Here is a 22,620-nt window from a genome sequence, read left to right as displayed (position 1 = left end):
CAGTGATCTTAATCCACTTTCTGCCCTTCCTCACTCCCAAATGTGAAATGTGTCGTAGCCTGGATGCCCATACACAGCACATGCTCTGGCTTTGCATGGATGTGGTAGCCAAACTACGGTGAGTTTACCAAAGTGGCTAGTCTGTGTCTTAAGCAACATTTGCCAACAAGGCAGAACAAAATGCTTAAACCTCCAAAGTGTTTGAATTGGATTTTTTATGCCTTGTGCTGGTTTTTGCTGTTGCTGATAGACTACTAGAAGTTAGATGGGACAGATGAATAAGACCTCCTCTAGCTACTCCCACCTGGCACAGGATTATTCCCTACAGTGTATTTTTTAGTGATTTGTCCTATGGGTGAATGGGAGTAGGAGTTGGTAGGATGTGTCCAGAGTGGCTAAAAGGTGGCAAATGCCCCATTGGGGCATTTGCCACCTTTTAGCCATTTGTGGAATAACATTTTTTTTAAATAAAATCTTTCATGTTAAGGAAAAGAATGCAGGCATTACATCAAAATAATCCACATCTTGGGCCCATTACAATCCCATATTCCAGATACATTTTTGCTTTGTTTTCCCCTCTCTCTCATCCCTTCCCTAACAGATATTTTTGTATGTAGCATTGATGAAGAGAATCAAGGGGTGGCTGGTTAGCACAATTTTTTTTTTCCTGTTATGAAGCTGTGTTTCTTCTAGCAGGGTTGACTCCCCACCCCTGCCCCACCCCCGAAAAAAGGCACAAAATCATGCAAGTCAGAAGGTTTGAGGCTCTTTGTAGAAAAAAAGAGCAAAATAAATAATGACTTTCTGTGTCTGATTTCCTTTTAAAAATTAAGTTTTTATAAAGTTGTCCTCGTTTCCCACCTCTTCTCCCCCAAAGTCCACCATAGAAATCCAGTATGGGTGGCTACCAGCCAGCCTGCTCTGCCTTTGGAGGTTGCTATCTCTTTACAATATTCACAGTAATAACAGAGAGAGAAAAGAGAGCCAGTTCCAGCATCCATCTTCTGCTGCTTCTGCCACCTTTGCTTTCTGCTGGGCCAGCAGGTATCAAACAAGTGAGTTCTTCGGTTTCTGTATACCTGAGGGGCAAAGTGCATAACAGGCACCATTAAGCATTTCTGCAGCAGATTCATCATTGCAGGGTTTTAGTCCAACCCTAAGAGTTCAACCACATTGGTGCAAGGTCCCCTTTTTCCTTCCCTATGTTCTCCTCTTGGCAGAATCTTTCCTTACTCGGTATCATCTTAGAGTCCCATGTTCTTAATCTCTGTGTGGGTCTCTTGGTACTCAGGTTCTATCCCATGGCAGTAACCATGCTGGATGGATGTGGATGTCCAAATGAGATGCTGGAAGATGGGTGAATGGGAGTAGGAGTTGGTAGGATGTGTCCAGAGTGGCTAAAAGGTGGCAAATGCCCCATTGGTGCCATGTGACTGGCGAGGGCAGCGGCACTGAATGGAGAGGATTTCTCCTGCATGCACTTGGACAGTTCCTCAAAACACTCAGAGCCTTTCTTGCTTTTCTTTGATTTGTTGGACATTTTCCTATTCCTGGTCTGAATTCCTTCCTTCTTCATGGTCAGTGGCCTGTTCACCTGCAAGGAATGAGAAAATCAGGCTCATGCAGACAAAATTACCGTATTGTGCAAAAAGGAAAATATTTGGAAAGCCCCGTGTGTTTTCCTGGACAGAGAACTTTTTCTGGCCAAACAAAATGGTGTTTCTCTCTGCAGATCTTGTTTATATTGATTTGTTTAATGAAGCCACACACAAAAACCCCAGGCATGAAAAACAGTTTGACTGAATTTGGCAGCTGATGGCCATCCTTCCCTTATGCTTACCCTTCGCCCCCCATTCATTTCCTAATAGAAGAGATCAAACAAGGCAGCACACACTGACCCGAATTCACTTGTAAAATGGAAGTGGTCTCTTCCTAGGAAAGCTTCAACCTCAGCTACTTACATTTTAAATAACGTTCAAAGGTGTTGAAAGTTTCTGAGTAGGAATCAGATTCTTTTTTTTTAAAACAAACTTTACTATTAAAAACAAACAAAAAACCTTACAATTCTGCACAGAGGTACCACTCCCTGGGATTAACCTTTGTGCAGAATCCATTTCAAATGGCCTCTGCGTGGCTGGAGAGAGAAAGCGCATACAACATGCTTCGTTAAAACTAGTGTTGAAACTCTATTTTGCCTGATTTGCCCAAGCTTTAGAAGCCAAGCTAATACATTGTAATGTCAGTGAACTTAGCATCACTATGCCAACAAAGAATGGCTCTGAGTCCCCAGGGGAACCTGGGAGGGAGGAAAAAAAAAAAACCTGAAACCAATAAAAGGCCAGTGCACGCCATGCAGTTAAAGCATCAATCCCAGCTAAGCAAGCAGAGACACACAAGACAAGCAAATACTCACATTGTGCAATTTATAGTAAAGTCCACAGGCATTACAAACTGGGTCTCCGTTTGCATTACGTCGCCATAAGGTGGTGGTGGTTGTCTGGCAGTTGGCACAACAGGTCCCAGCTCTCCTAGCCGCTGACTAACCAAAAGATGGGGGAAATTATTTAGTATACTTGGAACAAGCCCGTTTAAAAGGTCAGTTTAGGTCCAATATGTAGGACTTGTAACTAATCCCAAATCTGTTTACAAAACAGAAAGGTCAGAGAAAATGTTGCTTTGATTTTTTTTTTCAGGTTTTGCTTGTTTGTATTTAAATAGTCCCCCACCGTAACAGCCACCCAAATATTGGAACATTTGGCTATTGCATGAAAACCAGACAGTGAAGCTGAGTAGTCTATTTTCCTTGTCCAAGACAAAAGTAATGCAAAACCTACACAGCACTAATCGGGGAGGGAGGGGGATTTGTTTTTGAAAAGCTTTCTCTTGTAATGCTCCACATAAATTAAAGATCGATACACTTGGATTTTTAAAATATGCTTATTACCAATTTGTTAAGCACCAGCAGTGTTTGCAGTGCAATACAAGAAGGAAGGACTTTTAGAATATGATTTTTAAACTGATAGTATCCCTTTAAAGGTGACCAGTGAGGAAAACCAGCTGCATTACTTAGATGGGTGCAGTATTTATCATAGCCATCAGTAAAATTTCAGTTTCCATTTACAAGTGAAAGAGAAAACAGAACCCACTCCAACTTTTGTTAAATATTTAGCAAACTTAATCTCATGCCTTGCAGCAATGATTCTGCTGCCCCTGCTACTGCCTCTATCCCCATTCATTTTCTAGCCTGATAAGCCCCAAAAATATCGTCTCTTAAAATTTGATGCTTTTAATCATATTGTTCTGCTGAACCTTGGGGGGACAGAGGGAACTTTTCAGTCTCCCCAGACGAGAACAGCAAGATAGGAAAAATGTAAATGCATGCAGAAGTCCAATTGATTTCAGTATAGGCACTTGAGTGAGAGACCCTACAATAACACATCCTGAGACAAGGGGTGGCATTTCAGAAAATGTTAGGAATAGACAAAAGGCACCCCGTATTTTGGGGAGACATCCTTATTAGGGAGGTTCAAAAACGCTCTAGGAAATGTTTAGAATAAATTCCATTTTGTACAACCCAGCGAATTCTGAGAACAAAATATTTATGTTCATAAGTATTTATAAAACACCTACATTGTGCTAATTTCCTGGGGGCCCTGCTCCCTAAGGATTTTTCAGTTGGCTACAAAAATCCTAGGGACAAGTTACTGCCCATCCCTTCCTGCACCCCAGCGAGGCTCTTCTCAAGGCATCGAGCTTCTGGGAGAATCTACCACACAACATCCTACAACACTGGGTTTTCTCTGCAATCAGGGCTTTATGCAACTCATAAAGCATTTTCCTCTGCTGGAGAGTTGGCTAAATAGCAAACCATAGATTGGTCCTGCTCTGAAGATTATGGGCCTGATCTTGCTCTCACTTATAGTACACGCTGGTGTAAATCAGAAGTAACTCCACTGAAGGCAGAGGAGTATTCAGTAATGTGAGACTAGAATCAGGCCCAGGAGATTTATTTATTTCGGTCCCCCTGCTAGCCTGCAAGAACAAAACCAAAAGCCAGAGCTGAGGCAGTCCGTACCCCCTAGTGCATGCACATGTAAGCAAACCAAAACACAACTAACTTTAGGCCTTCAAGCCTTGACAATGTCATTTTGACATGCAATAATATTAATAAATCCATAAATGAAGACAGTCTTCTTCCAATCCCAACAAATGAGTGAACCACGGGGCGGGGGGGAATATATATTATAACATTTAACACAAACACAACTGAAAAAAATCTAGCTCCCCAAACCTCCTTTCAGTGAGCTAAGTAGGGCAATTTCCCAGCACACTAGAAGGTGGAGAGCTATGTTTGCGTATTTGAAATGGCTTATTGATACTAAACTATGCTGCTTAACTCTGTGGCCTGTCCCATTCAGTCTGGCAAGCACTTCAGATAATGTTACACTGTTGTCTTAACATTTTTCTCTATGTGTCAGTCACTTTAGAAGGAAAGCAAGTCATTAAGAAGCTTGCATAGCTGAAATTCTGGCTCACTACAGAAATCCTCTTTATCCCATCCCAGCGTTATAGTACACGCTGGTTTCTTCCCTCCTCTCAGGCCAGTAAAATGTCCCCAAAATGGCCAAGAGATTTAGGGGACTATAAATCACATGGCTCCAAAAATATATATTTATTATTCTTAGCAGTTTTACACATTTTGTGGAGTAGAGTGTATTAGAAATTTCAAAACAGCAAGCATGACTGGCATGCCTTGCCTATAGAAACTCTCTAAAGCTTTTAGAATCAGGAAACAGATTCACAAAGTTTCCTTATCTTTAACGTACAGATATCCGGATAGGAAACTACCACCAGGAGCTTAGAAAGGACATTTTTTTTTAATCACTCAAATGAAAATACAAAGTATAGGTGACTCCATGGAAAAATAATAGGTTTAAAAAAAAACACTTAGGGGATTGTCTGAGGAGGGAACTGATATTAATATTGTCATGGAATAGAAAAGTGAAAATTACTTCATGGCCTTTATACAAATAATTATTAAGTAGAGAGCAGTGGGTTTGACTCATTTGATTTTTTTGTTTTGTTTTGTTTTTTTGGATTGGAATTTTTTTTTTAAAGTAAATGTAGGACTGCAATCAAGCTTGTAACTCTTTCAATACTGGTACACTTCTGAACTGCCCCAACAGGCCAAATAAACGAGAAATCAAACGAAAGTTGTCATCTAAGGATCAACGTGTGCGTTCATAAGGAGAAAGACAGCTACTCATTGTGCCCCATATCTTCCAACAGGAACAGAGTGTAGGTATATAATCGAGATTGCTAGCCTATTCTGTACCTTGGCATGTAACTGCTATGGGTGGAGTCCCTGCAATCTGTCCTTAGGCTATGCCGTGACCTCTGAGTGACATGTCTCATGTACAATCCAACATCTAGCATCCATAAGGGGTCTGAAGCACAGGAGATGAGACACACCATGGGTGGGTCTGCATGTGGTCCCTTTGCATAATTTATCCCCAAACACAGCAGAGACAGACACCTACCAGTCTTCGTTTAGGTTTAATGAGTGGTCGATTTTGACCGTTCATTTTGTGGTAGAGCCCGCAGGCGTTACACAGGTAATGCCCAGTGCCGTCTCTTCTCCAGAGAGGGGTGGCAGTAGCTCCACAGTTCACACACTCTCTGCCTTCTAAATGGAAACACGAAGAAACCGGATTTCTTTCTTTAAAAACAAATTCACAAAAGCTTTTTGCATTGTCCTTTAGGCATTTTCCAGAAGTCAAAACAGTGCATTATTCAAGCATAATTAGACAGCATTGATTATTTACAGTACATGTGGCAAGGCTCTCCTTAGTGTCTCTCATACACTCTATGTTATGATCAAAAAATAGTTGCTCTCTCTGCAAGGTGAGAAAGAGGGACATCCTTGTTGTGTCAAATGGGACTAGTATCATTTCAGTAACAAGAGCTCCCTTACCATGTCATGTGCACCATTCCCCTGCCATATCTATTGCACCTCTATAGCTAGATCACATATATCCTGCCACACACACACACACACACACACACACACACACACACACACACACACACAGCAAAAATTTGTAAGAAAAAGGGTTATCTGGAACCAAATCTGGGCCAAAAGACACGTCACTGCAAGTGCTGCAATATCCTAAAATAAAACAGGGCAGCTTGGAAGTGGAGACAGCATCAAAATGGTTCAATTATTATTTTTATTTTAATTTAGCAAATCTGGTTGAACTGCAGCACTTGGAAAAAGTTCTATTTAAGCAGGCACTCTGGAACTTATAAACACAGCTTTTTTCTGTACTTTACTTGTTAACCGGCCAATTTTGATTTGGTGGGGAGGTTTATCTTACTCCTACTCTTTCCTCATTTGTTTTAGTAAGTTAATTTTTGGTGAGGGCAACACTAAAAAAACCCCAAACCCAGGTAAAGATATTAGCTCACCCACCTTGTGTCTCCAACTAGAAAACTACTTAGATCTCTGCTGCCCCCCCCCCCCCTTTTGGGGGTGTGGGTGTGTGTATGTTGTGTGTGTGTGTTTGGCCTGTGAAAGCTATTTGCTGAAAGTTCACTGCCTCTGATGGTTTGAGGGCTGGTCTGCTTAATATAGGAAATTCTTTTCATATTGTTTGTGCAAATTATACAGTATTTAACGGCAGAGGAAATTATTTTTGCTAGTAATCGGAGCAGGCCTTGTCGAGTTCAGCAGGGCTCCTGTCTCCTTCCATCTAGGGAGTGGGTGGCTTTTAAACAACACAGTCTGCAGTGGAAAACGAGGGGAGCTCTGCGTTCCTAGCTTTTGTCCCTCCTAGGGCAGGAAGCCGCAGGAGTCATCGTGTCGTGAGTCTTAGTTTTCCTACAAAAACAGTGAGTGGTCACGAACTTTCCCCACTTCCATGCGCGGAGGCTCCCATCAAAACAACCCTCAAGATCACTCACTTCCCCCATCTAATAAAACCCTCCACAAAAGGAACCAAAAAAGGCCATTAAGGATCCATTTCTCTGCAGTGACTCTTGGGGCTCTTTCTAAAAGCAGGGGGAGGAAAAGCGGCAACTGTATTTTAATTTTCTTTTCACGGTTTAAAAAAAAAAGAAAGGAAAAAACAGCAGCCGCACTGCAAAAACACTGGGGGGAAAATCCCTTAAAAGAGCGATTTGAAATAGAGCTGATATTGTAAAATGTCTGATCTTTTTGTTGCAAAATTCCTAAGAGAGATCATGTTTCTTAATTCATGGCCGCTTTTAAAATAGAAAATAGAGGTGTGTGTACACACATTTAGTTGTGTTAGAGTGTAGCTTTACAACGCTATCTCAAATATAGACTTTTATTTTCTTCCACCGTTGGAAATACAAACGGGGGTGAATGGAACAACATCCAGTTTTCTTAATTTGTCTAGATATCCAGCTGGGGACATTTCAAAGTGAGATCAAAACCTGAGCCATCACTGAATTAGCTGCTTTCAGAAGACACTTTTCGGGAAAACTAGAGTGAAGAGAGGAATGCTCCGCGGTTCGTTGTTAGCAAACAGGGATGGATCTGAGGCAGAGAACAATCATGTCCGATCGCATTTTCTAGGTTGTATTGAGTTGGTTTAAGTTAGCGTTTAGTAGGTACCTTCGGTCCTCAGCACCGGGGTGTAAACTATTGAACTTTTGTTCCTTGTGTGATTGGAAAGAAATCAAGCCCCTCTTCAGTTTTAAGTAACTGGCTTGGTGAGTTTCAATTGTGAATGTGTTGCGCTCAATGCTAAAAGCCAACGAGTGGCCTTTTCCCTTATTAATGAAGGTGCAATTTACTGCAGGGAAACAGAATTAAATTCCCGGCATGGAGTCAATGGGAGTTTCACTGAAGTAAAGAGTGCAGGATCTGGCCCAGAATTGCTAGCGATTAGAACCAGCCACTGTCTTTCTTTTTCTGTGTGAGATTTTGCCGTATAAACCCTTATTTGCATAATTTAGATCTGCCAATTTTTTTTCTTTTAGGGATTACTGGGTCCCTTAGGCCCTGGCATGAGACTGCTGCAGAGCAGAGAGCCAGTGACTAGACCGTGCCCTACCAGCAGTTAATAACAGAAAAACTCGGTCCATTTCTCAGAGCTGCCCCAACAACAGCATGTTAAAAAATCCAGGTGAATGAGATTAAGATATATCTCGACGACAACAAATAAATCCACCCTCGCCCCCTCTTCGGAGTGCATGTAAACACCTGTGCTGTGGGGAGGGAGGGGTGTTCCAAACTAGAATCATGTAACACACATTGCAACCTTCCTCAAAACACACATACACAAACCTGACCTACAACCCCCCCACACACACACACTGTACAGGCGCTGCAGAGATCAAGGCGTTGTAGGCTTACCTGAGCAGGACCGAGCTTTGCTCCTCTGCTTGGGGGTGAAGCTGGAGGCTGGGCCGCCTAGGAAACTGCCCGGGTGGAAGAGGCTGCTGCTATACTCATGAGCAGCCGGCACATAGGAGGGGTAGGTGGGGATGGGGTGGTGGGTGGAGGGCTGGGCCCCCATGGAGGTTAAGCTGGTCCTCAGAGGGCTGGCACTCTCCATCTTCATCCCGTCTGACAAAGATACTTGGTATTTGATGGTCTCTTTCTCCTCCTGCCTGGCCCCGGCCGAGGAGGAGGGCGAGGCTGCGCTGGTGGAGTTGGGGTCCGGGGATACCTCCTTGGGAGGGGTGGGTGGGAAGCCGAAGAGGTGGGAGCCGGAGTGCGAGGCCGGGGTGAGCGAGGAGACCGAGGCCGTGCTGGAGGTGCTGCTGCCCGGGTACACGGAGATGGCCCCGGGGGCTCCAGCGGCGGAAGGGTGCAGGGGCCCTTTGGTGAAGGGATTCACCGTCCAAGGGTTGTGGTGATGGGCTGCCGAGAGCGCCGCTTTGCCGCTGTCCAGCCAGGGGATGCCGGGGCTGTGGATCAGGTGAGGCCGGCACATTTGACTCCCAGTCAGACGGGCTGTGGGGAGAGAGGAGTTTTCACGATCACACCCACCAGCCAGGCGAGGAAGACGGGCCCCGGAGAGCGCTGGGGGGCGCGGGCAGAACCGCTGCCCAGCGCAGAGAGGGACCGGGGAAGTGTCCAGCTGCGTCTCGCCGTTCAGTTATCAGTGGGACGCGCACAGAGCCAGACCCATATTGCTGGGGAGATCCAGCGCCCGCACAAGGACACCGGCCATCCCAAAGCCAGCGGGGGCCGAGCGAGCAGCTCTGGAGTGAATATTTCACAGCAGACCTGCCCTGGCGAGCCAGGGACAACGCAGGCTCCCCTGCCCGCCTCGCCTCTCCCTACCCAGGCGCCAGGAACACCCTGCAAGTCCCGAAAATCTCCCAAACCACTCGCCCCTTTGATTTAGCTGCAAAGAAAGCAGCAGCGACAGCATAATACTAGAGGGGGGAGACAGGGGGCAGCAGCCCTCCCCCTCCAAAAAAATGAAAAACCCGACTGGCTCCGCAGGTTTGGGGAGCACTTTTTCAGCTGTCACCGATACCTCGGTTCCCCCAAAATAAAATCTACCCGGGATCTGAATTAGTTTGTATTTCATATCCGGGAAGTGGCCCTGTCTCGGGACTAGGAAGTTTCTTTGGTCTGTATGCGCGCACCCACCCACCCACTCAGTCTATTTCCCCTTCCTCCCCCTCTCCCCACCCCCATCGATTATTTCTAGGGTGAAAGTCCACCCGGGCTTCCCTTTCAATCCCCTTTTCTGGGGTCTCCCTTTCCAGTGATACTGAAGCAACCCCCAGACAACCCTGATCTCTAGTCACTGCCCTCCCGGCACAAGTCTACAGAGGACCCGGAGAGAAAGAAAACGGGGGGTGGGGGCGGTGCCGATTTACCGTGAGCTTGGCTGTAGGACACCCTGGCCCTGGCATGGGCCGAGTTGGCATAGTAGGGATTGCCCTGGGAGTCCAGGTGATTGAAGAAGACATCGACTTCATCCGGAGGTAGGAGCTGCGCCGGTTCCATGTAGTTATGAGCCAGTCCCGGATGGTGCGTCTCCGGGTGCTGCCCGTTCAGCACGGCATGGTGAGCCATCCAGCGAGGCTGGTCGGTGGCGACTTCCATGCCGACGCTGACTCCCCAGCCCACCCCCTAACCGGCCCGGATCGGTGATGGGGAGGTTCTAAACCCACGGCAGGCGTCTCGTGTGTGTCTCAGGACGTGGGGGGAGTCAGCGTGTCCCTTTCTTAGCAGGCAAGTTGTGGCGAGAAGCTCCCTGCGACACGCCCGGGACACCACCTGTAAGAGGAAAGGAGTGGTTAGTACTTCACATAGCTATTCAAGGGAGACGCGTCACCCTCCGCATTTTCCACCTGGTTTGAGCTAATTCCGCAATTCCCAACATGCAGATGAATGGGGGTGGGGGAAGCCCCTCTTTGTACCCCCCAAAAAAGTCTCATTTTATGCTCCGTCGCCCCCACAAGTTCTTACCCTGGGTTCCCCTCTCTCCCCCCACAAAATAAACAGCATCTGTTTTCAAGAGTTTTTTTTTTTTTTAGAAAGGTTTCCTCTTTTCTACAAACGTCAATAAGAGTTTTTCCAGCTGCCTTTAGGGGTGGGGGAGTAAAAACAGCAGGTCTAATGTCACCTACTTATACCAGCTCGAACTGACACGAGAGGAAAAGGAAAAGTGAAAGGAATGTTCCGAGAGAAAAAAGGCAGCAGCTCAGAAGCAATTTCCCTGAAGAATAAACCCAGCTCTTCTTCCCCCCCCCCAAACATACTTACACAAAGTCCCTCCAAGTGGAGTGAATCTAATTCCAAATGTTTGCAGAGTTTCTTTCTGGGGTTGTAAGTTTAGGGGGTGGGGGGGTGGTGATGGATGGTTGTTTGGAGGATGTGAATGCAGAAGAGAGTGAGTGAGAGAGGGAAGGCAGAGGAGGATTGGATGGAGGTTCTTACTCAAATGGCAAGCTCCACTTATTCTGGCCTTTTTTGTAACATCCCCAAAGCATCCTATGTCAGCCCTGGCGCCAGCTGGACTCAGTTCAGTAGACATGAACTAGGGGCGACGCACAGGGCTAAGAACCTCCGCCCAGCCAATCAGCGTCCTAGCGCCTAGCCTCGCGCTGCCATTGGCCCCAGAAATCCACATTCCCCTCATTTACTCCAAACATCTTAAAAGAGCTGAACCCGCCAAAGACAGAAAAGACCCCCCCGCCCAGCCCACCTCCCACTATCCCTCTTCCACTCTCCCCTCCCCGCAGCAGCATCCAGGTCCGCCTGTCTTGCAGAGCGGGTGTTTGTTTGCGGCTAATGTTAAATACCCCCCAACGCTCCAGACTAAGGTTATGAGCAAAGTATTCCAATTCCAGCCAATTTGGGGGATCGAAACACATGCACGCAAGGAGTGAAAGGGGGGGAACCTAAGTGGGTCAGGAGGCTCTCCCACGATAGATGCAGCCTGTTAGAAGACGCACACAAACCCGGTTTTACTGAGTGGCTAATTGCCTCACAAATCTGTTTGTAAAAAAAAAATTAAGGCAAAATTATGTGTATCTGTTTATTTGATTGGCGTGTGAACTTCAATCGGGAATACGCTGTAAAGACAGAATCGGATCGGCCAGGCTATCCTTAGACAAAATCTCCCATTAAAGTGAACGAGATTTCTGTGTGAGTAAGGACGGCGGAACCCGCTCCTAAATAGAAAAGGGATTTGATAGGTAGGGATTGGATAAGAACACGCGTGTTTTCTTGCCTAAACATTTAAGCGTGATGCGTTTGCCTCAGTGAACTCTGGCTGTTTGCTCAGAACGAATGCAGGTTATTTTAGCCCATTGCATTAACACGGGAACCATTTCTCATTTAACCAGGACTCTAGTTTTGCCGAAGTAGTACTTTAAATGTCAGAAAACCCCGGATTCGGGCCGTTAGCAGATGTCAGATTTGAACTGGATTGTTACCATTATGTTAGCTCGAAATAACTGAATCAGCAAAATAAAATAAGATTAAACTGAAAATAAACCCGCACCAGTCTGTTTGGAACCTACCTGGGGTGGGCGTGTAAACGAGAGGACTTAGGACCCCAAACATCTGTTTAAGTAATTTTTTTTATAGCTAATCGTTGATTGTATATTTTCGGACCCGATCCTGCCAGTCTCCCAGCCACCCTGCCGACTACCTGCGCTTATCTGTCGCGCAGAGCCCCCATGGGCTTCCCTGGGACTCTTCCCTGAAATCTCTGAGTAATGCAGGCTCTGGGCTAGCTGACTTGCCTGTGAGTTTGGGCTGCACGGCAAAAGCATGGTGAGGCCCAAAGCGACATGCTAGCGTTACAAGACTAGGAAACCCCCGAATAATGAGAAAAAAACACTCCCTGTTTAAGTAAGTGTATGTTTGTACTAGACAATAAACAGCCTGAAGCCAGTGGGCCAGTCCTGGCCCTCGGAGCCCGACTGTGCTATTTCATCAGGAATCTTTTAAAACCTCATTTTTATAAACCCTCTCTTTGTTTTGGGTTGGTTTTTGACGTATTTCTATCCGTTTGAAGCAGTCGAGGCTTTCAACCCGCCTGTTATAGGGCGGATGAGAAGTGCAGTCCGAATCAACAGGCTTTTTATGCAGCCAGCTAATTAATTTATCACAGTTTGAAGGTCCCACTTTTAACAGTCCCTGTTCTGCGGAAAGCGACTCCAGGGGAGGGGAAAGAAGATAGGAGGCAAAAGAACAACAGGATGACAGCAAAATACAGTTAGGACTAACATGGTGTGGGCCAGGTCCCTATCTACCCCTAAAAATGTTGATATTTAAAAAGAACTAATTGACTGATAGGTTTTGGTTGGTTTTTTAAAAGCTCTTTTCATTTGATTGTAAATCCTCTTATCTCCTAGATGCAGAAAAATAATTGTTTACATGAATCGATTTCAATGGTGGAAATCAAAGCAAGAAAACCGGCCTCTCTCTCCCATCCCCCTCAGAAATGAAGTCTATGCTGGGGAAGAAAGGTGGGTTAGGGGGACGCTGTGGAGATGTTTTTGAGGTTGGCCCCAAGTCTTGTCATGTTCCTTACATTATGTGTAAGTTCCATACTTATTATTCCTTCTACCAATTCATTTCCAGGTCACAATGGAAGAGGGGGAGCTGGTGGTTGGTTTGGAGGGGAGGGGTGTGATCTGGCTGTATCCTTCTGGGTGGTGAACATCTCCCTGTAGGGCGAGATTTGGGTGCTTTGTGGGAGAGGGGAGAGTTATGATCCGGTTATATCATGGGATGGGGAGTCCCCGCCCACTGTACCAGGCCAGAGGGGTGTGTTGGGGGGAGAGGGGAGATGTTGTGAGCAGAGTGTAATATGCTTGACAAGGAAGGAGGGCAGATGCTCCCCACCGCAAGACAAGATTGATGCACGTGTGCTGGGGGGGTTGTGATCAGGTTGTATTGCCCTGGGAGTTTACCCCCCCTCAGGATTGTATGTTTGATTATATCAAATTATACAATCCCACCGCAGAGAGGGGGGAGGGTGTCTTGTGGTGGGGGTGTTCAGACTATATAATCACATACACAATGTAAGGCAGGAGTGTGTTTTAGGGGGTACTCAGGTCATACAATCACCCACAGAATAGGGCAGTGGTGGTGTGTGATGGCGAACAGGTTCTCACACACACCACACAGGAGGGTAGGTATAACCCCCTCAACCAGAGCGCAGGGCAGGGCAGGGCCGGGTGTGCAGGGGACGATCTCCCTGCCGAGGGGAGGGGGCCGGGTCGGAGGATTGACAGTCAGTAATTGGGTAATAGGAGGCTGCTTCTCCCCAGCCAGGCGGCCCCAGTCACTGAGACGCCGGGGCTCTGACGTCACCCGCCGCTGCCAAATTCGCCAGGAAATGAACTTTTTAATAATAATAATAATAATACAAGACAACCCCCCCCGCTCCCGGAATTGGGGCGGGTTCTGCCTGGGAATTAGGGGTCCCGGACACCCCCAATTCCCGCCCTGCCCCCCTGCTCCTGCCTCCATCCCTGCCACTTTCCCAGCCAGACAAAACAAGGCAAGCGGGGGACAGACACACAACAGCTTCCCCGCCCTCTCTTTTTTGCCCTCTTCCTGCCCGCTGGCTGCAGGCTGGGCCGGGCTGCGGGGCAGGGGGGTGCGGGGACTGGGTGGTGGTGGTGCGGGGCTAGGATTTTCCCTGCTCCCCCTGCGGGCTTCCCTCTTGGAAAACTAAAAGCGAGCCGGACTCCTGCGCTGCTAGCGGCGCTGCCAGGATCCCCCCGGCCCCAGCTTGTGCAGGCGGAGACTGGGAGGGGGGCTCCGCGCGGCCCTGGGGATCCGTGGGCCGCGTGGGGGCGGCAGCGGGCTGGAGGGGAGCTCAGCACGCTCCAGTCCCGGGCTCGGCTCCGGGTCCTTAGGGCCGGGAAAGCCGGGCTCAGGATGTGCCGCCACCGGTCCCAGCGGGAGAGCCCTGCACTCCCCAGCCCCGCGGCGGGGTGGGAGGCCGGCGCTGGAGGGGGGGGCGGACAGCCGCAGAAAAGAGTCGCGATGCAGTTGCAGCCGGTTGGGCTGGGCTGGCCCTGCCGCGGGAGGGGTGAGGGGTTGGAGACAGGCGGTCTGGCTGCGCCGGCCGGGAAAGGGCTTGCTCGGAGCTAGCCGGGGCAACACAGCGCAACCCCCTGCCCCGCGGGCTCAGCCAGCCCAGCTCTGCTGGGGGTGGGGCGGGGGGGGTTGCTAATGCCTGTGCCCCGGCTCTGAGCCAGGGCCGGCCGGGAGCTCGCCCCAAGCCCGAATCCTGTGCGACAAGCCTGGCACAGAATCCTGAACCTAGCCCCGTCTTCCCAGCACCACCGCCCCAGATCCTCGGATTCCCCCTCCTCCCAGGCCTGGCTTCCCCTTGCCTACCCGTGGTTCCCAGGCTTGGGACCCCCCGAACCCCTCTCGCCCAGCCTCCTCCCCCCACTCACACACTTCCCGTTTGTTTTCAGCCAGCAAAAGCGATTACAACAGGAGAGACAGGATTGTACAAGTAAGTCTGTCAGCGCCTCCCCTCCCCCACACTCTCCGGTGAAATCGGGGCGCTGGGGAGACCCACCCTGGCATAGATACAGACTGAGCTAGAAGCTGCCACCGCAGACCCCTATGCCGGAATTAGTACATTATAGAACCAAAGATAAACTCGGCAGCATTGGAAATTCCTGGATGATTTATTCGGGTTCTGTTGTAAGGGCGTTTTAGCAAATATGATCTTCCAATGTCAGGCTGTATAGCCCGCAGGCTCTGTACCAGGCCTGGGATGCGAAGGAGGGAGAGACGTGACCACCTTTTTAAAAAAAAAACATTAAAAATTATCTATATTTTTCCACACACCCAAATCGATCTTTTAAATGAAAATAAGGAGATTTCAGGATCAGGAATTTTTACTCCCAAGTATCAAGTTACAAACAACAGAAGGGAACAACAAATTCCTCCGTGTTTGTTTACTAGAAATAAACGCCCTCCTGCCCCTGTTTGCAAAATTAACCGGGAGGGGGGCTGCTGGGAGAATGTTTTAATAGATCCGAACAAACGTTTCACGCTGAAAAATCACAGAAACCCGCAGAACGCGATTGCAAAGCTCCTGAGAAAGTGTTGGGGGAGAACCCAAGTTCGTTGCAGTGGCTGGGCTGTTAATGCGATCGTATTAATACCGGTGTTAATGCGCTCCTAATGCGTTCTTATTTATTAATTAATACCAACCCTTTTAATTATTTCACCGATGCAATGAGCAAGGCGGCGTTGGGGGGCTGTTTGTTTTAGGCAGGTGATAAAATCGCAGTTAACGAGCTGATAATTCGTTCGTGTTTGTTTTAAAAGACAAATTGTAAAGATTAATCAGGCTGCTTGATTTATGGAGCGACAGACCCCCAAACTGCCCAGGAAACTCTGAAGCCCCCGTGTCAGATTACCCTGCAGCCGGCTCTTGCCACTTCCCTGCAGCCAGGGGAGCTCGCTGCTTCCTCTGCAGATCTTGCCTACAACATCCACATGATAGCAAGGAGCGGGATGGGGGGGGAAACCCCACCCGTCCGCCAGGCATTGGGGAGATACTGGGGGTGGGGGGAATAAACGGTGCCTCAAAAATGAAAATACATTTTTCCGCCTCAAAATACGTTTTTCCGCCTCAAAAATGAAAATACAAAATCCAAACAAATTCCCTGTCTGTCCGTCCTCGCCGCCCCTCTCTCTAGACTGGATTGTGTCGCTAAAAGAAATTCTCACTGGCTTCCTTTGCCGCCAATGTTTTCGGGGTTTTCCTGACACTATTACTGTCCTTCTGGGCAACTTCTTCCTAGCCTCTTATTTTCCTGAAAAGTCAATGTCTCCCATCGGGCGGTTTTTATTATTAATGAGTGTCTCTGTGTATTCTTAATTATCATTATATCTGCCCAGCAGCTTTAGGGCCACTGCTCCTATGCACTGCTTTTCCCTGCCTTGGGATGACCAATCGCTCTTTCCAGCTCTTCTCTTTAAACTCCTGACAATAAACAGCAAATAAAATCATTCTCCCTTTAAAAAAAAACCAAAACCCTTCCACGTTCATAGGCGGTTTAATTCTTTCCGTTTAAATGGCTAGACGCAGTCCTGTCTGCATTACAGAGCCACATCCATTGATACTTACTAGAGCGCAGGGTGTGTGTGTGTGTGTAGAAACTGTGCTTAACAGATCATTATGAATTCTTCTCCAAACGTGTTTTGAGAACTTCAGGTTCAATCATCTCCGCGCCTCTGATTTACAAACTGCTTGTTCAGCGCGTGGCAGTTCAGCGCTTCGATCTTGTTTGTTAGGGTGGGTTTGTTATTAAATGCCCCACTGCAGCAAACACCATGGGGCAAAGCGGTGTGCCTGAGACGTTTATTTAATTAATGCACTCATCGGAACATAACCTAACCCGCACAAGGACCTTCGGCGCAGAAGCTTAACTAATTTTCTGGAGCTGAGATTCAGCCTGTTTCACACGGCTGGTTAAACAACTATTGTGTCAATTTTATTAAAGTCCTCTCTGGAGAGACTCTGCCTGAACGGGCGGCGAGCTGCAGGATTGCAGCCAGCCGGCTCCAGCCCCTGAAGTCACTCCGTGGGCCCTGCATTCCCCCACCGTTCCATCTCTCTTCCATAGCTTCTTCCAATAGATTGCTAGATGTATTGGCTGTTACAGGCAAACACAAGGTACGCCAAAACGCCTTACAAATCGCCCACCTTCTTTGCACATGCCACAGTCTTCAGGGCAAGGCAATTGAGAAAAGAAAAGGAAGAATTGTATCAGGATGAACTCCAAACATCAAACCCAGCATTTTATTTCCAAGTGTCTCTCTGTACATTTTCCAGGCAAGCCGATAAATCAGCTATCTGTGTTTTCTGAGATATAGAGAGATTCGATAGATAGTCATGCAGATCTATATGGATTTATCTAGTGAGAGGGAAAACGTAAAACAGAAAAGCGTATTATGAGTTATACAATTTTCTCCGCAGACTGGCTATCTCTCTGTCTATTTTGTTTAATCTCTTTTTATACAACAGTTTTACTAACCTTAATTTTTTGTTGTAATTTTTAAAGGGAGATCTTCCAGATCTGGAAGCACAGCTGGTTATTTTAATTGATTGACAAGTGATGTCATCTCGTTAAGGGGGGAGGGAACATGTTTTAGCAACAGTTAGTGGGGCCATTTGATGTAGCAAGACACCTGTGTGTGATCAATGCGCGTATATGTTGGAAGGCAGAAAACCTGTGTGCCCAGACCTACCCGCAGACTGTTTATTTATATGCCCTCAATGTTTGCCCCTGTTTTATTTGACGAAATCTCAATTGAAGAGACTTTATGCCACAGTCTAAAAACAACAAGCGGTGGGCAAAGGTTCAGTGGCGAAATAACCAAATCCCCATGCTCCGCTGTAACAGAATTTGGACGCTGAACGTTGGCTGAGCTAATCCCTGGCCTGTCCATGCGGATGGAGAGCGGTTCGGTACCAGGGAACATTCTGCCAGCCGGTTGTGACAGTTTTTCTTTAGGGCAGTTTTGGACTTGTCCTATCATGTTAATTAGGGGAGGAGGGAGCTGGCCGCCTCCTACCTCCTTTTATGCCTTTGATACAGATATTACAACGGGTAATAATTATTGCAATCTATAAACTCTCCACGGGAAAGATTTCCCACCAGACCACGCCGCCGCAAAGTCAATGCGAGAAAACTCTCTCCCCAACTCCATCCCAGCCATCAGAGCTGCAATCTCTTTGACCCGATCCTGCTTCACAGGGGTGAAGTGCTAGGTACAGTGGTAGACAATAATCTGTCTCATAACACGGAATATGTTTTAGCATAAATTCCTATCCTCGCTTTGTCGCTCTATCATTCAGATGCATTGTTCGAATGGCAACCGCAGCTACTTTCCTCTTTGTTTAAACTTCGCTCATCCTGACTGCAAACCCCAGGGGCAGCATAAGTTTTTCCTCTCTTTGTAACCCTATTCTTCTCGTCTTTTCCTATGTGCAACTAATTGGTGCAGCCATCAAAAACGGAGGAAAGAGGAAAGAGCGAGCGCGAGAGAGGCGCACCTAATTAACCCCTACAGGGTCTGAGATAAGAGAGGCTGCACACGGCACGAGCCATGTTGGAGGGCACGCAGGCTTCGGGGTCGCCTTTGCGTCTCCGTGCAGACCTTGGCGGAGCTGTGGGAGCGCGATGCAAGGTACTCACTGCTGAGAGGGCTGCTGGTGGTCTCCCGCGACGCCCGTCCCCTGCAGCAGCAGCAGGAGCCAGATCCTCAGTGCCAGCAGCATGGGGTGCAGGGTGGGCTGTGCCTGGGTGGGTGGGGAAGCAGGCAGAGGAAGCCGGCTGCACTGGGGGGGAGGGGCAGGCCTGTGGATGTAACGCACAACCACCTCGCTGCTCGCCCAGGCTGTTGCAACCCTCAGTCTTCCAGCAATCTGGCTAAGTCAGGTACAGAAATAGAAACACGTATGACTGGCGTCAGAAAGGCACACACACACTCACACGCACTCTTCCGGGTTAGCCCTCGAGCCAGCCACCCCGCAGCCTGCTGCGGCGGCGACAGGTACAGAGCCCGCCAGAGCCTTTCTCCCAGCTGCTCGGGAAAGTGGGGGACCCTGCCCGCGCTCACACGCAGCCCGAGCGGACCAGGTCCCGTGTGATCGGCTCTGCATCCCGCGGAGGGGGACCCGAGAGTCTGCCAGGCAGAGCAAGGCACCGCCGCTGTTGTTGCTGTCATGATTATGTCCTCTGCTGCTAGCTAAAATACTAATCATTGTTCAGAGACTAGCCGCTACAGGGAGTCTTTGGTTAGAAATACGAGCAGTCACTTTCCAGCCCTTCTGGCCAGACTTTTCCCAATGTTCTTCTTTCTTTACGTTTCTTCCTTGCTCGCTTTCCTGCTTGCTTTCTTCCTTCCTTGCTTACTTAAAATACAACCTGCATGACCAGTACATTTTTAATGCTGGCTAATAAGGTTAGAAAATGACATAGTTACCTCTTAACCGCAACCCCCCATTTAAGCTGCATAAAAACAGAACGATCTAGGGAATAAATCACCGGCCACGTACTCTTTTTAACTACTGTAAAAACCTTGCCATGATCTGCCCCCCACTTCCCCAGCCACGTGATTCAGATCGGGTATTTTGCCCATTGTTCCAGGGGAGTTTTCGCTCTCCACTGGGTGACGCCTCGTGGCTCTTGTTTGCCCTCCTGACTTTTTGGGTTGTTTGGATCTTGTCCTCGCGACGCGCCTGACAACTTGTGAATAACGTTTTGTTCCCCTGCAATTTGTTTGCAATTTGTCCTTCACGGTGAAGTTCCCCAGCCCTGGATCCCTTTTCTGGCTTCCCTGGTAAACAGGTCGTCCAGCCCAGAGTCTGTTACCTCAGCCCTGGTACCGCCGGGCAGCCCCAAACCCAAGCACCACCACACGGCTTAGGAAATCGGCATACCTGCTTCTGCTCAAACGCAGCAACTGCAGCGATAAGAAGGGTAGTACTACTAATAATTAATACGTGCGATTAATATATGCTCCCCCTATTGTAATCGTCACGGTTGGTTTCGGAGTATGCCGCAAAAAAGGCGCTTGGGTAGACTGTCTGGGGGACTTTCATACCAAAGATTTCGTTGCAAGGCTCAATTTTCGGGACGCATATTTCGATGTCAATTCGCGTGTCAGCTATTTGGGGCCCGATCCTGCACTTCTTGCTCAGGCAACAACACTTCCATGGAGAAATCGCCTAAGTTAAGGCTGCAAGATCGGGCCCTGGAAGAGAAAGATCCGATGGCAGTTTCAGACACAGATATTTAGTTTTTGCTACAAAGCTGTTTGCGACAAATGATTGTGTATATATATATAGATATATATTATATTATAGATATATATATATACACACACATATACACACACACACAATAACTAATCATTGGAATGATGCTATTTATTTAGGCAGCTGCTTTACTTGCCAGTTTCTTTGGACATGGCCAAATTTGAGTTAAAAAAAACATTAATAAAGATGTTACCCTTGTTTCAGCTTCTCGCTCTACAACCAAACAAGCCAACCCTGGCTCCAAATCCTGCACCCGAACTATTCTTATTGAAATCGCCTCAAAGCCATTCAGTCTCCAGTGTGGATTTTTCTCCCAGTCTCTGCACCCCACAGAAAAAGGAGAATAAAGGGGGTGGGATAGGGGTGGAAGAGCTGCCTTGGGGAAAAAAAAACGCAGGGGAGGCGGTTGAAGCCCATAGCTGGGTAATTTTAAAACATGCAAAGCTGTGTAAATCTGCTGCACGGGACTGGGACTGCAGAGGCTCCCTAGCTAGGCAGGTGCAAACGCAGCAGAACCAGGGCCTGCGGAGATGCGGGGCTTTCCACGGGAGAACAAACCTTCGCATCTTTTTATTAACAAATCTGACAACAATGAGAGGGGGGATAGGACGGGGCCAGGCGCGCGCGCGGGGGGGGGGTGTCAATTTAACATTGCAACGTTGAAAAGAAATGAACGTTCCGAAGTGGGGCTGGTTGTTTGTTTTTTTTAATTATAAGCCATAAAGACACACACTTAATCCTGGGAGATTCACTGCTATTAATTCACGGTGGTTTGGTTTAGTTTGTTGATTGTCCCATCGCAATAATCCGTGTTCTTCCCTCTTTGCGAAAGGAATAGTTTGGCAGGATGATGTGGCGTTTAAAACGCGATCATTCTTCAGCTGTAATAGGGCCAGCCTATAGGAAGAGAAAGTATCTAGGAACTCTAAAGCGACTGCGAGTTTAGGAATGAAGAAACACTGTTCATTAGAAATCAGTTTCAGACCTAGATCCAGCTAATATATAAATATACCAGCAAAGCAGTTTGAACCTTTGATCGCTGCTTTCATACCTGAGTTGCAAGATACTTTGGGGACGCCAAGTTTACATTATAAACTGAAAACTACCATCTCTTTCCCAATTTCCAACCCTCTTGGTTTGTTTTAAGCTCTGAGCATGCTAGTCGCTAGGGGTGAAATATTTTTCAAAATAGATTAAAAACACCCATTTCCAGTGTGAAAGAGAACAAGAGTATTTCATAGGAGCTTACTCTTCTGCGCTGTATGTCTCTAGATTTTCTTTGAAACGTCGCTTCATTTGGTCTGTAAATTATTACATTTTGCTAAGGATGGATTTACCTGTTTGCATCTAGTTCAAATAAGAAACCAGCCCTGTTAAAGCAACCATGCAACGCGAACGATTTTTACCCCACCGGATATGGAGTAGATCTGCACATTTTTAGAAATAACAAATTCAGTGATTTGTTCTGGAAGAGGAAAAACTACCCCAAGAAATGCCCTAAATCATCTGCAAAGAAAAGACTGGTTTATTTAAAACACCGAGCAATAGTTCTTTATTTGACACGCCAAGCTGTTCTCTGTCACTGGGCATTAGCCACTCTTTAGCTAGAAGAGTCCCTTATGGAGTGGCTAGGGAACAGCACCCAAAATATTCTGCATTTCCATCCAAGCAGCCAGTGACAATAGCACAGGGGCGGTTTAGGGGAGAATCTGTAATGAACAATACTTCATCTCCCCTTGCTAAGAACCCCAGGCTGTACGGACAATCTCTCCCCTTCCAAGTGCATTGTCTCCATGGGAGAACCGCTGTTTACACTTTCTCCAGCTCAACACAGCCCCGGTGAGGAATCCCCACTGCCACAGCCAAAACTCTCTGTTTCAATTGGGATTTCCCCCCTCTGCCGAAATGAAAGGCTTTTAATCTACAGCCCGAGGAAGCAGAACCCCATATTTCATCCCAGCCCCGTTCCCCGGGGCACTTTGTCACGAGTTGATTATTTTAAGACCCTTACCTTGTCCCTACAGTGACTTTTCTTCCCTTGCTCCCTGAGCGCCTTTCCACTAGGTTCTTTGCTGGGAGGCTGATGGTCTTTTTCTCTCTTCCTGGGCTCATTTACAGCGGCGCAGGCACATCTGGATTCACCTCTGCCTAGCTCGCCTTCGTGTATTTGAATAAAGAGGAACGAAAGTGTCTAAATGGCTGGTGAATGCATAAGCAGGCCAGCAGAGGGGTTGCCAGGGGTAGGCTTTTCAAAACTGGCAGCAATTTTCGAGCTGGTCTCCCCCCACCCCTTCCCTCCCCT

The 22,620-nt window shown here is 47.6% G+C and overlaps 1 protein-coding gene across 5 annotated transcripts; it reads right to left on the bottom strand.

The window, feature by feature from the left end:
• Positions 1-438: 438 nt before the first annotated feature.
• Positions 439-22,595, bottom strand: GATA2 (GATA binding protein 2). 5 transcript variants are annotated; one of them, XM_030570126.1, is made up of 6 exons: positions 22,330-22,595; positions 9,868-10,270; positions 8,384-8,986; positions 5,541-5,719; positions 2,414-2,539; positions 439-1,594 (listed from the first exon to the last, which is right to left on the bottom strand). In XM_030570126.1, exons 2-6 carry the CDS (start codon positions 10,094-10,096, stop codon positions 1,295-1,297), a joined length of 1,437 nt encoding a protein of 478 aa, XP_030425986.1. In that variant the 5' UTR covers positions 10,097-10,270; positions 22,330-22,595; the 3' UTR covers positions 439-1,294. The 5 variants fall into 5 exon arrangements, with proteins under 5 accessions (XP_030425986.1, XP_030425987.1, XP_030425990.1 ...); XM_030570127.1 differs by lacking the exon at positions 22,330-22,595 and adding an exon at positions 18,694-18,787; XM_030570130.1 differs by lacking the exon at positions 22,330-22,595 and adding an exon at positions 10,934-11,009.
• Positions 22,596-22,620: the final 25 nt, after the last annotated feature.

The sequence above is a fragment of the Gopherus evgoodei genome, chromosome 7 (genome assembly GCF_007399415.2).
Source record: "Gopherus evgoodei ecotype Sinaloan lineage chromosome 7, rGopEvg1_v1.p, whole genome shotgun sequence".
Lineage (NCBI taxonomy): Eukaryota > Metazoa > Chordata > Testudines > Testudinidae > Gopherus > Gopherus evgoodei.
This window is presented reverse-complemented; position numbering and strand designations above follow the sequence as displayed.

Excerpts from the sequence above, each read along its gene's own strand:
- GATA2 (XM_030570126.1), bottom strand. The coding sequence starts at position 10,096 with ATGGAAGTCGCCACCGACCAGCCTCGCTGGATGGCTCACCATGCCGTG. Across the intron at positions 5,720-8,383 it reads CAAAGCTCGGTCCTGCTCAG|AAAGAAATCCGGTTTCTTCG; the intron begins GTAAGCCTACAA and ends TTGTTTTTAAAG. Across the intron at positions 1,595-2,413 it reads TTTACTATAAATTGCACAAT|GTGAACAGGCCACTGACCAT; the intron begins GTGAGTATTTGC and ends CATTCCTTGCAG.